Genomic DNA, 16,688 nt, shown 5'->3' with positions numbered 1-16,688 from the left:
AAGACACATATAGACTGAAAGTAAGGGAACGTAATGTAATATTCCATGCAAACAGAAACCAAAAGTAAGCAGGAGTAGCTATACCTATATCAGATAAAACAGACTTAGACCAAGTGGACGTAACAGACATTTAAAGAACATTTCGTACAACCACTACAGAATACACATTCTTCTCATCAGCACACAGAACAGTGTCCAGAATAGATCATATATTAGGACACAAAACAAGTCTCAACAAATATTTAAAAATAGAAATCATGTCACTTATCTTTTCAAACCACAATCAACAAAACTAGAAGTCACTAACAAAAGAAACTTTGGAAACTTTACAAATACATGGAAATTAAATAACATGTCCTGGGAGAAATTAAGGATGAAATTTAAAAATTAAATAACCTGCTCAAGAAAGAAATTTTTAAAAAATTTCTTGTAACAAATCAAAATAAAAACACAACATACCAAAACCTATGGGATACAGCAAAAACAGTGCTAAGAGGAAGGTTAAAGCAATAAACACCTACATCCAAAAAGTAGAAATTTTTTTTTTTAAATCTAACCATGCACCTAAGAAACTAGAAAAGCAAGAGCAAACCAAAACCAAAATTAGTAGAAGGAATAAAATAAAGATCAGAACAGAATTAAACAAAATAGAGACAAAATAATACAAAGGGTGAACAAAAAAGTTTGTATTTTGAAAAGATAACATCAATAAGCCACTTGCTGGAGTAATCAAGAACTCTTATACACTGTTAGTGAAAATGTAAATTAGTATAGCCACTATGGAAAACAGTGTGGAACTTCTCAAAAATCTAAAAATAAAACTACCATACAATCCAGCCATTTCACTACTGGGTATTTATCCTAAAGAAAAGGAATCAGTATAACAAAGAGATACAAGCACTCCAATGTCTATTGCAGCACTATTCACAATAACATATATATGAAACAAAACTAAATGTTCAGCAATGGATGGATGAAGAAAATGTGGTGTGTATATATAAACATATATATATACACAATAGAATACCATTCAGACTTAAGAAGAATAAAATCATGTCATCTGCAGCAACATGGATGGAACTGGAAGTCATTATGTTAAGTATTAAATTTAGAAAGCTAGGCATAGAAAGACAAATACTCATGTCCTCACTCACATGTGGGAGCTAAAAAAGTTGATTTCATGGAGTTAGAGAGTAGAATGATAGATACCAGAGGCTGGGAAGAGTATGTGAGTGGGAGAGGGGATGAAGAGAGGTTGGTTAATGGGTGCAAACATACAGTTAGATAGAAGATATAACTTCTAATGTTTGACAGTGAACTAGAATGACTAGAAATGACAATAATATACAGCATATAACAAAGTAGCTACAAGAGAGGACTTGAAATGTTCCCAAGTGATAGAAATGATAAATATTCAAGATGATGGATATCCCAAATACCCTGACTTGATCATTACACATTTTATGCATGTAACAAAATATCACATTACTCCATAAATAAGTAAAATATTATGGATCAATAAAAATAATGTATTTGAAAAACTAACTTCTTTAAAAAATAAAACTGAATCCCTATATTACACATATAAAAAATTGATTAAAAACTAAATGTGTAAGAGGAAAAAAACTTTATATTAAAGTTAATAGAAATACAGGATTTATATGCATATATATACATATTTATAAAGCATGACTTGGTAAAACTTCAAAAGTAAAAATAATAACGCATATGCATGATAAATTTGGTTGTATCAAAATTAAAGATTTCTGTTCAAAGACATATAGTATGGATGGTTCTTATAGCGAAAAAAATGAGAGAAGATTCTTATATGTCTTGGCAAAAAATTGAATAATATTCAGAAAATATCATGTATAAATGTATAGACATTGTTAATTGATAGGAAAATGACAGTAACTGCAATAGAAAAATGGGCAAAGGGTCTGAATAAGAAACTCCAAACTTAGGAAGTATGGTCAGCTCTCTGTATCTATGGGTTTTGTTTTGTATTTTTTTTTTTGGTGGGGGGGGTCTACAGTAATTTTATTGTAACAGAGAAACCAGGCCTCAATAAGTCTACATGGTTAGAGCAGATGGTGGTTCTTTCCAGTGGGTGAAGGCTGAACCCAGCTAGCAGCACACAAAGCCTAGAATATCCTCTTTCCTGGTACCACCCTGCGCCACTGGACTCACGGTGTGAGATGAGTGGCTGTATACCACATTCAACAAAGGGAGGAGGTCCAACTGGGCAGAGACAACATCCCAACCGGAGAAACTTACACAATCATTCAAGAGGATGCCTAGATAAAGTACAGTTTCCTACTCTCCACTATTCTTTGCTGAGAAAGGTGAGGGTATGGCATCAGCAGAAAATTATGTTCTTCATTCTTAAATAAATCTCGATAGGATGGAGTTGATGGTCAGTCAAGCAGTAGAATGGGATGAAAATCTGCAGTAGTTGAAAATGTTTGTACGTAAGGAAAAGAACAGCAATGACAAGGGAGAAAAAGCCTTCTCTTTTTCTTACATAAGATAGGAAACTGCATTATTTTCCTTGCTGAAGTGGCAGCAGCCCCATTGGTTTTCATAAAACATCATTTCTGCAATGCGGCCTGTTGATAAAGTTGCTCCAAGATGGGAGGACAGACACAAGGCCGACTGTTCATGACAGAACTAGGTCTTCTCTCAAAGTCTCTAACCTGTGCTATTTCTCACAAGGAACCTGACACTTCAGTTAAAGCTTCTGAAATATTGCAATGGCATAATTGACAGGTTTTTTGGTGCGATGACTTTCTTGCACATGTAAAGTCTTTGAAAAAAGTTGGAGATAAAAGGACAGGGGAGAGAGTTTGGTTTAATGTTCCAGACGCCAGCCACGGATGCCTCTGCCCTGTGTCACTGCATGTTCTTTTCTTAGAAACATTCAAATGCTGAGTGTTACACACTGTGGTTGAAAGAAATGATCCACTCACCACCATCCACCTTCTCTCATCGTCTGTGTGAAGCTCTCAATAGCAGAGGCTGAAGACAGAAAGGTTGTCTCTGTTTCCTTGCACCAGGGACATCACTTGGTGACCTGGTGAATGGCATGGGCAAGGTAGCCCACGTTGCTGGAGGTGACTCCTGCCACAGAGATGCAGCCGTCCTTGGTCATGTAGATGGAGAACTCCTTGGTCAGTCACTCCACCTGTTCAGGCTTTAACCCTGTGAAACAGAACATGCCAATTTGGTCAGTGATGTGTTGCCAGTTGTGGGTGGAACCCTCCTTCTTGAGGGTCAGAGACCAGTTGAGTCCACATGCCAATGATGTCATCGGCCATGCCTTTCACTTCTTGCAACCACTGTTTTCGCAAATCTGGGGTGTCCAGAATGGCAGCAGCAATCCGGGCCCCATTGAGGGGAGGGTTGGAATACATGGGATGGATCAAGATCTTCAACTGTGACTCTACCCTTTTGGCTTCATCTGCATCTTTGCAGACCATAGTGAAGGCTCCTACACGCTCACCATATAAGCCCATGTTCTTGGCATATGATTGGCAGAGACAAACATTAATGCCCTGTTTGATGAAGTGGCACACAGCCCAGGCATCCTTATCACCATCACCACTGGCAAAGCCTTGGTAGGCCATGTCAAAGAACGCAAAGAGATTCCTTTTCTTCGCCACTGTTTCTATTTCCTTCCACCGTTCCGGACGCGGGTCCACTCCCGTGGGATTGTGGGCGCAGGCACGCAGAAGAACACTCTGCTCTGGTATTTTTGAAATATCCTCCACAGCGCCTGTGAAGTCAAAACCGCAAGTCTTGGGGTCATAATACCGATAACCTCGTAGCTGCATGCCAGCATCCCTGAAGATGGATGTGTGGTTTTCCCAGCTTGGTGTGGGCGGAAAGACATCTCGGCTGAACTTAAAAAATCTCTGCAGGAAACTGGCTCCGATCCTTAAGGCTCCAGCTCCAGAAATGGTCTGCACAGTGACAAACCAGCCACTCTTCAAGACTTCGCTGTTCTCACCCAGGGCTAGTTTTGCAGATGCCTTGCAAAATTCAGCCAGTCCCTCAACGGGCAGGTATTCCTTGTCCACATTTTTGACGGCAATCTGGGCCTCTGCCTTGTGGACGATAGGCAGCACGTAAGGCTTTCCGTTATCATCCCGGTAGGCACCAACTCCCAGATTCATCTTTTTGCTATTGGTGTCCCTCTTAAAGGCTTCAGTGACACCCAGAATGGGATCTGGAGGTCCCATTTCTACACGGGTCCACCAGGAGCTGGCTCTGGCAGAGGCCGCGGCAGCGAGGCCCGGGTGGAAGGCGGCGACGATCCCGGAGAGGATGCGGCCGGAGTGCAGCAGAGCCATGGTGGACGGTAGGAGGGCAGTGGGACGCCGCAGGACGCAGCAGAGGGCGAGCGGACAGACACACAGGGAGCCGGCTCCTGTTTATGGGTTTTCTATTAGTGGATTCAACCAACTGAGGATGCAAAATATTCACATATAAAAATGAATAGTTGTGTCTGTACTAAACATGCACAGACTTTTCTTCTTGTCATCATTCCCTAAACAATACAGTATAATCAATATTTACATAGAGTTTACATTGTCTTAGGTATTTTATGTAATCTAGGGATAATTTAAATCATATGGGAGCATGTGCATATGCTATATGCAAATACTACACCATTTTATATCAGGGACTTGAGCATCTGATGGATCCAATCTCCCATGGACACCAAAAGACTAACTGTACATGAATACATAAAGAGACACTCAAACTTACTAGAAATCAGAGACATGCAAATCAAAGCAAAGCAACATCACTTGACACCTATTGGATTAACAAAAATTGGAAAGATGGATAACTGATGGGGTGTGGAGACCTGGAATTGTAAATTGCAGCAGACCCTGTGGAGAGCATCTGGTACATTTAACTAAATTTTGTATAATCCCACCTGCAGTGTGATTCAGCAGTTCCACTACTAGTTAGATATGCCAATAAATTTCTCATGCAGACTTTTTTTTTTTTTTTTGAGACGGAGTCTCACTCTGTTGCCAGGCTGGAGTGTGGTGGCACGATTTCGGCTCATTGCAACCTCCGACTCCCTGGTTCAAGCTATTTTCCTGCCTCAGCCTCCCGAGTAGCTGGGATTACAGGCAGGTGCCAACATGCCCGGCTAATTTTTTTTGTATTTTAGTATAGAGACGGGGTTTCACCATGTTGGCCAGGATGGTGTTGATCTCCTGACCTCGTGATCCGCCTGCCTCGGCCTCCTAAAGTGCTGGGGTTACAGGTGTGAGCCACTGCGCCCGGCTCTCATGCAGACTTCTAAGAGGACAAGTGTAACATTTATTACAGCATTATTTGGGTAAGTCTGGTGTTGAAGGTGAGGTTTGGCAAGTTCATTGCAAGGAGAATGGATAGATAAAGGTTGATGGATGCCCTTCATATGATACTAAAGAGTAAAAGGAAGCAACGGACTAGATGTACATATAGTCACATGGATGAATCTTATAAACATAATGCCAAGTAACAATATTTTAAAAAACATATTATCTTATATGTAAACTAATAGCATTTACATAAGTTGAAAATGTACACACATAAAAAAAAATGCCTTTTCCAAAAGCACTTATAAACAAAAAGACATGAGAATAGATGCTTATGTTGAGAAGGAAGAATACAAAATGGGTACTGGTGATTAAATGGAATGAATTAAAAGTATTGATTGAATGAATGAAGAGCAGGGATTTTACTGGATGAATGATGATTCAGGTTCCATTAACGTACCTTCTGCATTTGAGCACAGAAAATAGGAACAGAAAATTTGAATGGCAAGCAAGGAATTATGTGAACTCTTCCTCCAAAATTTACATCATATAAGTTGAAAAATGGGTGAAGCATAAGCCGGGAGCATTTTTGCAATGCTTAAAGTCCTAATTCATAATTTTGAATTGTGTTTTTCTTAAATGGCTCCTTAAATGTAAGATTGTATTTTAGCAAAGTCAATAATGTTTTCATATTCCTATCGATGTGATCTACAAAGGCAAAAACAATTTTTAAAGATTAATTTCTAATCTTACTTTAATTCCTAAACTAGATTTTCAGTGGATATGTCTTTCCATGACATTAATTGCCACAAGAGAATATAGACATTTCCCCATAAATGAATAAATCAAAAATTATTCTTGACCTCAGATATTTTTACAGACTTTTGATCAGTTTGTTCTATTTTATATAAATTCACTTCTTACACAAATTTGTACATAAAAGAAAAAATAAGAAATTCTCTGTATTTGACACTGATCCCTTCTGGTTGATTTTTTTATTTCTTGAAGGAACTAGCAGTGGTGCCTTGCAATCATAGCTCACTGCAGCCTCAAATTCCTGGGCTCAAGCCATCCTCCTACTTCAGCCTCCTAAATATCTGGGACTACAGGTGTGCACCACCATCCCTGACATATATATATACATACACACACACACACACACACACACACACACACATATGTATATGCATATTTGTACAGACAAGATTTGGCTATGTTGTCTGGGCTCATCTCAAATTCCTGGCATCAAGCAAACCCCCCACCTCAGCTTCCCAAATTGCTGAGATTAGAGGTCCCAGCCACAACTCTTGGCTTTGAGCACACTTCTTTATTTAAAGGTAATCTTTCTCTTGAAAATATTTGACTTCAAACAAGTCAATTTCCTGATTTCTTTTCCAGGAATTTATTTTTCACTGTTTCATTTAGGTTTAATGCTGTTTTAAAATTCTAGTTATTTTCAGCTATTCTTATGAAAGATAAGCAGCCACAGGGGTTCACCAAAAAGAAATGGAATTGACATTTATCAGAGACAATCACACTCATTCAAAGTGGAGACACTGGTTTTACAAAGGGTGATGACTTCAGTCCTTAAACATGACTATTTTTAATACCGAGATTTAGGCATTAGAATATAGGGAAAAACATTTGTCAAAGAGTTTTGAAACTGCAATAATTCTGCTTTCTTCAATGAATATCTTGACAGAATCCTCTGGGAACAAAATGTCTAAGAGCACAGATTCTATGACAAGGACAAATTCTCACACATTCTCTGATTATTCTAACAAAATAATCACAGAGAGAAGAAAAAGAAAGAAATATCTATTTCTCCCAAGCAGTTCAGATCTATCTTCCATGATGCTGACTACCATTGTGGGGAGGGGCCAGAGTGAGGCTGTTTAATCAAGTTTGATAATGAAGCAGTTGTCACTACATAAAGTGTAAAATAATATATAAAATATTAGAATTCAGATTCTAAAGGTAAATCAAATATGCATTGTCTGATTATATAATGAGACCTTTTCCCTCCCTCTTTCTCTCCCTACCTGCCCCTTTTCCTTTCTTCCTTTTCTTTATAACACTTGCAGAATGATACCATAGGGAAAGACCAAAATATTATCCCTAGATGTATGTGAACATATTGTATGACTGTGAGGAAGTCACCAACCTTTATGGATTTAAAGAACACAGTTTTGGTATATAGTGAAATGACAAAATTGGACTAAAATTTCTTCTAAATAAGCAATGGGTACTTTTGTCACCCTTTGGAATCTGAAATACAAAATAAAAAGGAGGAAGACTTAGCCAAAGCAATCAGGCAAGAGAAAGAAATAAAAGGCATTCAAATAGAAAAAAAAAAAAAAAGGAAGCCAAATTATTTCTATTCAAAGACGATATTATTCTATACCTAGAAAACCCCAAAGACTCTGCCAAAAGTCTCCTGGATCTAAACTTCAGTAAAGTTTCAGGATACAAAATCAATGAACAAAAATCAGTAGTATTTCTATACACCAATAACATTCAAGCTGAGAATAAATCAAGAATGCAATAGCATTAAAAGAGCTGCAAAGAAAAGAAAAAAAGAAAAACCTAGGAATACATCTAACCAAGGAGGTGAAACATCTCTACAACTTTTTTAGCTCCCACATGTGAGTGAGAACGTGAGTCATTTTCTTTCTATGCCTGGCTTCTTAAACTTAATACTTAACATAATGACTTCTAGTTCCATCCATGTTGCTGCAGATGACATGATTTTATTTTTCTTATGTCTGAATACTATTCCATTGTGTGTGTGTATATATATGTGTGTGTGTGTGTGTGTGTATACACACCACATTTTCTTCATCCATCCATTGCTGAACATTTAGTTTGGTTTCATATTCTTCACACATGAAGGAGAACTGACATCTTTGCCAAACAAACAAGCTGAAGGAATTCATCGCCACAAAATTGGCACTACAAAAATTCTTTAGTCCTATGACTGGAAGCAAAAGAATAATATGTACCATCATTAAAAATATATATATATAAACCACTGCTGGAGCAAACACACAAACAAAGAAGAGATAAAACACAAATATTACCATGATAAAAAAAAAAATACACCAAACAACAATGACAAACAATAAGAGAGAAAGAAACCAAAAATAAGTATAGAACCAGAAATCAATTAATAAAGTGAAAGGAATATGCCCTCACATATAAATAATAACCTTGAATGTAAATGAATTAAAAAGTCAAAAAACAATAGATACTGGTGAGACTGCAGAGAAAAAGGGAAAAAGGAAGGCTTATACACCATTGATGGAAATATAAATTAGTTTAGCCATTGTGGAAAGCAGTTGAGAGATTTCTCACAGGAGTTAGAACTATTATTCAAACCAGAAATCCCATTATTGGGTATATGTTTAAAAGAAAATAAATTTTCTGCCATAAAGACAAACATGCACCTGTATGTTCATTGCAGCACTATTCACAATAGCAAAGACATGGAATCAACCTAGGTGCCCATCAGTGGTGGATTGGATAAAGAAAATGTGGTGTGTATATATCATGGAATACTACACATCCATAAAAAAGAATGAGACCATATCTTTTGCAGTAACTTGGATGCAGCTGGAGGCCATAATCCTAAGCAAATTAACAGAGGAACAGAAAACCAAATACCACATGTTCTTACTTATAAGTGGGAGCTAAACATTGGGTACTCATAGACATAAAGATAGTAGCAATAGTCACTGAACTACTAGATGGGGAAGAGAGGGCTGAAAAACAATCTACTGGGTACTATGCTCAGTCCCTGGGCATAAAATCAATTGTACTCCAAATCTCAGCATCACACAATACACTCATGTAATGACTCTGCACATGTACACCTAAAATCTAAAATAAAAGTTGAAATTATTTTTAAAAATTTAAATTAAAATAATAAAATAAAATAAAAATAATTATTTTCACTTCTACTTCCTCCATTAACTTTTTGTATTTAAGAACTGATTGCTTATGGTTGGGCATGGTAGCTCACACCTGTGATCCCAGCACTTTTGGGAGGCCAAGGTGGGTGGATCACCTAAGGTCAAGAATTCAAGACCACCCTGGCCAACATGGTGAAACACTGTCTCTACTAAAAATACAAAAATTACCCAGGCATGGTGGCACGTGCCTGTGATTCCAGCTACTAAGGAGGCTGAGGCAGGAGAATTGCTTGAACCCGGGAGGTGGAGTTTGCAGTGAGCTGAGATTGCATCACCATACTCCATCCTGGGCAAGAGAATGAGACTACATCTCAAAAAAAAAAAAAAAAAAAAAAGAACTGATTGTTTCTTATCTTTAGTGTGATCCGAATGTTAAGAGGGAAATTCTCCATCACCATTCCTGAAACAAAAGAATAACTCTCTAAAATAAAGTTCTAGTCATTTGGCTGATGCCAATTGGTGAAATTTTACAGCAAGAAGATTTTACTGGCACTCTTTAACACTTACTGCACACTGTATACTCTAAGAAATTAAAACTAGGGAAACTGAGTTCAACTGGACAAAAGGAAAACAAAGTCCAAGTCATTTGACTTAGAGATAACAGGATGAATCCTGACATTAAAAACGTCATTAACAGCTCACACTATCACATGCTTGTGTGTATACAACACTAAGGATAATAAATTGGAACGGGAATACGTAACAAGGGGTATGGCCACTTGGGACTCTGAGGACAAAACAGCATCATGCTAATAAGAGTGCTCTTGGGCCGGGCTCAGTGGCTCACGCCTGTAATTCCAGCACTTTGGGAGGCTGAGGCGGCTGGATCACGAGGTCAGGAGATCGAGACCATCCTGGCTATGGTGAAACCCCCGTCTCTACTAAAAATACAAAAAAATAAAATAAAATTAGCCGGGCGTGGTGGCGGGAGCCTGTAGTCCCAGCTACTCAGGAGGCTGAGGCAGGAGAATAGTGTAAACCTGGCAGGCGGAGCTTGCGGTGAGCTGAGATTGCACCACTGCACTCTAGCCTGGGTGACAGAGCGAGACTCCGTCTCAAAAAAAAAAAAAAAAAAAAGAGTGCTCTTGTTGGAAAAGAGCTGCTTGACCTGTGTGGGGGCTGAATACTGTAAGTGTATGAGGGTTCACAGGCCTCTCCCTATAGCCACCTATGATTGAACAAGCAATGGTTGGTGTTCGGCATCTTCCATACATTTATATCATCTTCCCTTTACAAAAAAATATATGAAAGGTACATGCAAAGATTTTTAAAGATTGAAGTCTCTTACATGTTGTGAGTAAAGTCTTAATTTTGGCTTCAACTATGCCTCTCTCAATATTACAGCTTGAAAACTAGACCATATACATTCCAATCGTAGGCATTACACATGGCATGAATTCTTTGAAAACGGATAATGTATTTAAAATGGTGACATCAAAGCAAACGACTTTCAGAGAGTGGCTTTAAGTAGCACCTTTTCTCCCAACAACCCCATATACTTGCTCATCTGGTCCCACCCTACTCCAACAATTAAATGCCAAACAAAGTTTTTTGATCCCAAAGTGTCTTCCAAACTCCCAACTCATTACTATGGCACTTTAATGCTTTATATACATGGTGGGGAAATTTTAAATGTTTAGAACTCCCATTGCAGAGAGGAGAGGAAGGATGCCCTCCTCTGGAAAAGCTAACTCTTTTATTACACTGAGCTTCAACATTTGATCATGGGCTTATGTATTAGTCCCTTCTCACACTGCTATAAAGAACTGCCTGAGACTGTGTAATTTATAAAGGAAAGAGGTTTAATTGACTCACAGTTCCACAGGGATGGAGAGGTCTCAGGAAATTGACAATAATGGTGGAAGGGGAAGCAAACACACCCTATTTCACAAGACGGCAGGAAGGAGAAGTGCCAAGTAAAGTGGGGAAAGCCCCTTATAAAACCGTCAGATCTCATGAGAACTCACTATTGTGAGAACAGCATGAGGGTAACCGCCCCCATGATTCAATCACCTCCCACCGGGTCTCTCTCAACATGTGGGGATTATCAATTCAAGATGAGATCTGGGTGGGGACACAGTCAAACCATATCAGCCTATATTATTTTGTTTCCTGTGTTTTCTCTTTACCCTTTTCCCACTTGTATGAATTTTTGGTTCTTCCCCACCAGGACTAAAACTGTGCTCTACAAACTGTAAATACTCAACCTTATAAACATTAATGATGACACAGAAAAGAGAGGTGTCGAGTGAATAATTGGATGCTGAGGGTTAACCATTTAGTGAGTTGAAAACATTGACCATTGGCCACTCCATAACAAAGTATTTCCTTAAAGCTTATTTTATTAGTGAGGGAGGCTATATGCATTATGTTATTTTCTTATCTCAAGGCCTATATTTATTCCAAAACATTCAGTGTTAAAACTATATCAATGCTATAGTTCAAATCTCAACACTACAAGATGTTGACTTTGGGGAAATCACTTAATTGGCTCCTCACCTGTCAAAGGAGATAAGGCTAGTCACCTCCTTGCAGTATTATTGCAAGAATTTTGTGAGATGGTATTTCTCTAGCAGTGTTCTTAACTAGGTCAAACTTGAAATTTGAATAAATGTGGCATGTACAGTTAAGTATTTATTATAGGCAAGGATTTACTCCAGAGAGAGAAGAGCTGAAGAATACCATGGGAAATAAATTTGAATTGTTTCATGATGGTAGATCCCAGATTCCACAGTAATGGATGAGAAGAGACAGAGACGTAAGACAAATTTGAAGTTTTTCTGCAGGACAACAGGGAAGGAAATTTGGCACAAGAAATCTGGGGGAAAGGGTGCTAAAAATGTGTAAACTAGAAGAGTTATCTCAGAACTTTTGGGATCCACCAGTTCCGCTGCAGTGTCACTTTCAATAAATGAAACAGTGCGCAACAGAGGGGTGGACGCTTTCCTCACCAGTGGAACCAGAGTGAGCAGCTATGAGAACAGGATCATGAGAGCCTGGGAAACAGCGCCTAAGAATTCTCATAGATAATAGAAGAAACCTTGAAAGTGAACCTGCGTCCCCATAGGCACATGAGATAGAAAAGGCATATATAGCAAGGTAACTTCATTTGTATGTTCACAGTCAGTGCAGGACTGAATGAATACAGGTCTCAAATGAAAAACACTAAGCACAAACCCTGGTGCATAGTAGGTCCTCAATAATAAATGTTTGTTCTCTTTCCCTTGAAAGACAGACCTCTTAATTAAGACATCCTCGAAAGAGATTTCTCAACTTTTTCATTAGCATCCTCTGCATACCTTCACTCTCATTACCTTCAGCACTATGATTAGCTTCAAAAAGAATTCTTCATGTAAAGAGTCTGTAATTAGGATACCAGGGAGAGCTCAGCACCTGAAAAGGACTGCAGCACCTGCCTATTGTCTCTGTTGCTTTTTTATCTCTCTAGGCCTGCAATATCAAAAGCGCCCAGTACAAATTAAAGATGCAAAAACCTGGCTGGTCTCAAAGTTGGTTCATTTCCCGTTAGAAATACTGGCTGTGCAGTTTTCTTGAAATTAGAACTTCAGAACAGCACATCCAGTAATTAGTGCATGATTTTCTTTTCACTTGAATGTTTTCTGCTTTTTTTTTTTTTTTTTTTACTATTGCAGCAATTGGGTATTTGAGAGAGAAAAATAATGTCTCAGCGCATGCTTCATTTCCCAAAGCAGGCGGCAGAGTCCAGATTCTTGATGAAAGCTTCAACCTTTTAATTCAGATGAACTGAAGCTAAATTTATTTTGTTGGAAAGTTTGAAGTGGTCTGCGAGGGAGTTCAACAGTTCAGGCTTACTGTAATTAACTGTCAAATAAGAGTCTGGGACTAAGCAGAGAAATGCAAGTGGGTCAGCATCAGAAGGGTTTAAATTCTGATGAAATTTTACGAGAAGAATGGCCTTTCGTGGAAACATTCATCTGAGTCAATAGTTCACTGTATAAGCAGCAGCAAGTGTAGGTGGTTATCAAAAACACAGCTTGAACTCCCATTAGGCTTCCCGTGCCCTCCCTTTCTGGTTATCACTGATGCTCCTTTACTAGAAACATTAATTCGGGGTTTCTGGTAACCTTGCCTCTGATAAACTCTTCTACTGGAGCTTGTCTGCATAAGCAGAGCAGGCCTTTGAGGCTGTGGAAGTCTGAGGGAAATACCTGGAGCACTCCTATTGCTATTGTGCTAACACCTAGACTGCATTGCATGGCAAAAGGCATAAGAAAAATGTCCTTAGCCGAATACAGTGGCTGACACCTGTAATCCCAGCACGTTGGGAGGCCTAGGAGGGCACATCACTTGAGGACAGGAGTTCGAGACCAGACTGGCCAACATAATGAAACCTATCTCTACTAAAAGTACAAAAAATTAGCCAGGTATGGTGGCATGTACCTGCAATCCCAGCTACGTGAGAGGCTGAGGCACAAGAATTGCTTGAACCAGAGGGGTAGAGGTTGCATTGAGCCAAGATGGCACCACTGCACTCCAACCTGGATGAAGGAGTGAGACTCTATCTCAAAAAAAAAAAAAAAAGAAAAAGAAAAATGTCCTATATAATTACCTATGTGGTTACCTTCCCGTGTCTTCATGTAAGTCCAGATTCCATTTAGTGTTGCTTTCCTCCTGCTTGGAGGCCTTCCATTCGCATTTCTTGTACTGTAGGTCAGCTGGTGATAACTATTTCAGTTTTTGTATGTCTGAAAAACCTTAAACACGATATGGAAATAACAGACCAACAACACTGAGCAGAAAATATTAGAATTTAATGTAGGCAAATCTAATTTGCAATGTTTCCAAGATCAAACCCTTTCATTTAGAACCTTCATATGTAAAGAAAGCCATTTTGGGAGAAAGTAAATGGCATGACCTTTGTGACAATTTTCATAAAAATCCATTTTTAGGTCTCCATTGAGCTAACATAAAACAAGTCTGCTTTTGACCCATATACTGCATTAATAACATCCAAAAAGGCTCCATATCTGAAGTAGTTTTCCGGAGTAAAAGAATGTATAAGCAAAAGGAGACAACCTTTCAAAGAACTCTAGATATGAAACAGGAAAAAACTGATGTATTTACCTGAAGCAGGCTTGTAATACGATGACCCCAAATCCACAGAAATCAACTCGGCCTCGTGTCACCTTCCCAATGAACCTGCAGGACTGAGCTTTCAGTTTTCTTAAACACACTCACATGCACATGTACATATGTGTGCACACACACTCACACACACACCCACACACCCACACACACACAACACACACAGGCAGAATAATGTTAATAGAGCTTTGCTTACAGATCCCCAGAGGAGAAAAATCAATTTCTATCTTCTTTATTTCTTAGTTTTAAAAAGCTGACCTACATGGCCTTAACATTCCCCTCAGCTTGGCTAAACTTTAGACAGGTTTGTTCCTGACTACAGGTCCCTGACCTCTTTTTTTTCCTAGAACATTTGCTTTAGAAAACACGCATTGTAAGTCCTTTCTCTGCCCCTTTGAGAAATAAATCTGATGTAGGAGCCATCCCTTTGAAACGTGATCATAAAGATGGTGCCCCTATCTCCCAGTCTCTGTGGAAAGGTCAGAACCTGACTTTAATCAGTGACAATCAGCAAACACAGATGGCCTAATCACACTGACCAGCCTCTGCCTTACTATCCTGCAGTGCCTTTTCACTAGCTCTCCTCAGGGATTACAAACTCTCCTGCCTTTTGTTTCAGGGCAGTTGAGTTCCATCTCTCTTCTTTATTGCAGTAGTCCTGAATAAGTCTTCCTTGCCATTTTTCACAAGTATCCGGTGCAATTTCTCTTTGACAAAGCCCATACTTGTATTTTCTAGTAAGAAGATAATGCGAACCCAAGTACCTGACAGTCTATAATTTCCATCCTGTTTCTTAGAAATCACCAAATTAAATGAAAAAAATGTGGAAACAATTAAAGTTTTGCAAATCTATTAGGTACTTTATCTAGATTCTGCTTGTCTTGCAAACTCTGACCACTTCTATAAGTACGTAAGAAAGAATTAAATGTCATCCCATAATCACACACTAGTACCCTAGAGTGAGGGGCATAATTTTATGGAGTGTATAGAAGCTAGAAGGGACCTAGATGTTCATCTACTCCAGAACTGAAGAGCCAAAGTCATCTCAGAGATGTTTTGTTTGCTCATTACAATGTTAGAAGATGAAGGACGAGGAGGATTGAAATGCTTCTGGTGTGACAAGCCCTCCAGTTTATCCCAGAAAATGTCCTGTCTATTATCTTACACTTGGCTGCTCCCCAGAACATATTTACCATCTTTCCTCATCCATGAAAGCCTTTGGGGTTGTTATGCTTGAACCCTCATTTTACTTTATAAATGAAGTTATATGCTCACGGAAGTAAAATAATTTTGCTCTCAGTCCTGATAAGTAGAAACTGAATTCAGTATTCCAGAAGTACCAGTGAAATACTTCTCAACCTTGATTGGATATCAGAATCACCTGAAGAGCCTTTAAAAAATATCTACACCTGAGACTTACCCATAGCATTCTAAATACACCCATCTTGGATGGGGCCTTAGAATTGGCCATTTCCAGTGTGCAGCTAAGATGAAAACCCATTAACACAACATACTACCAGACTGTCTTGGAGATTCTGTTTCAGAATATAGACTGAGACAAAGTTGCTCTCAATAAATAAATTGTTCATTATTTTGATAAATTTTTCATTACTATAATAAAGAGATTAAAACATTCAATGATTTTATTAAGAATTCTATGCCAATAAGTTCCGTTAGATAAAATTGACAAATTCCTCCAAAAAAACAATATCAAAACACACAAAATTGTGAATATGAATAATCCTGTCATTAATAAAGAAATGAAATTTTTCATTGAAAGCCTTTATGTGTGTGTGCAGACCATAAACACCCTACATACTATAAAGCTATACAATCTTGGAAAAATAATAAAATCCAATATTATTGATGGTTTTAAAAAATGATCTCTACTAACAACAGAAGGGAAGTACCCAAACCTAATCAAAGGTATCCTTAAAAAATATTGAAAACTTTTTCTCTGTTACTGGGTGCAAAAAAACAAAAAGATTGCCTGTATACATCACTCAGGTTCAATAAGTACTGGAGATTCTGTTAGGTTGGTACAAAACTAATTGCAGTTTTTGCCTTTTTCCCCCCAAAAAAATCACAATTACTTTTGCAACAACCTAATCAGTAACCAAGTAGGGCAAAATAAAACTGCATCAATAGCTATACATAAAACAAAAGTTTAAAGCTTTTCAAAGAAAGTGATAACACTTCTGTTATTTATGGAAGATATAACTATTGCATAAGAAATCCAAGGTAGACCCAGCGCAGTGGCTCATGCCTATAA

At 38.3% G+C, this 16,688-nt stretch overlaps 1 protein-coding gene across 1 annotated transcript; it reads right to left on the bottom strand.

Annotated features, from left to right (window-relative positions):
- Positions 1-2,025: 2,025 nt before the first annotated feature.
- LOC117062085 (aspartate aminotransferase, mitochondrial-like) lies at positions 2,026-15,420 on the bottom strand. The gene is made up of 2 exons (XM_033175254.1): positions 13,881-15,420; positions 2,026-4,429 (listed from the first exon to the last, which is right to left on the bottom strand). Exons 1-2 carry the CDS (start codon positions 13,906-13,908, stop codon positions 3,228-3,230), a joined length of 1,230 nt encoding a protein of 409 aa, XP_033031145.1. The 5' UTR covers positions 13,909-15,420; the 3' UTR covers positions 2,026-3,227.
- Positions 15,421-16,688: the final 1,268 nt, after the last annotated feature.

This window comes from Trachypithecus francoisi, unplaced genomic scaffold (genome assembly GCF_009764315.1).
Source record: "Trachypithecus francoisi isolate TF-2019V2 unplaced genomic scaffold, Tfra_2.0 Contig01474, whole genome shotgun sequence".
Taxonomy (NCBI): Eukaryota; Metazoa; Chordata; class Mammalia; order Primates; family Cercopithecidae; genus Trachypithecus; species Trachypithecus francoisi.
This window is presented reverse-complemented; position numbering and strand designations above follow the sequence as displayed.

Excerpts from the sequence above, each read along its gene's own strand:
- LOC117062085 (XM_033175254.1), bottom strand. The coding sequence starts at position 13,908 with ATGAAGACACGGGAAGGTAACCACATAG. Across the intron at positions 4,430-13,880 it reads ACGGGAAGGTAACCACATAG|GAGCCGGCTCCCTGTGTGTC; the intron begins GTAATTATATAG and ends ACCCATAAACAG.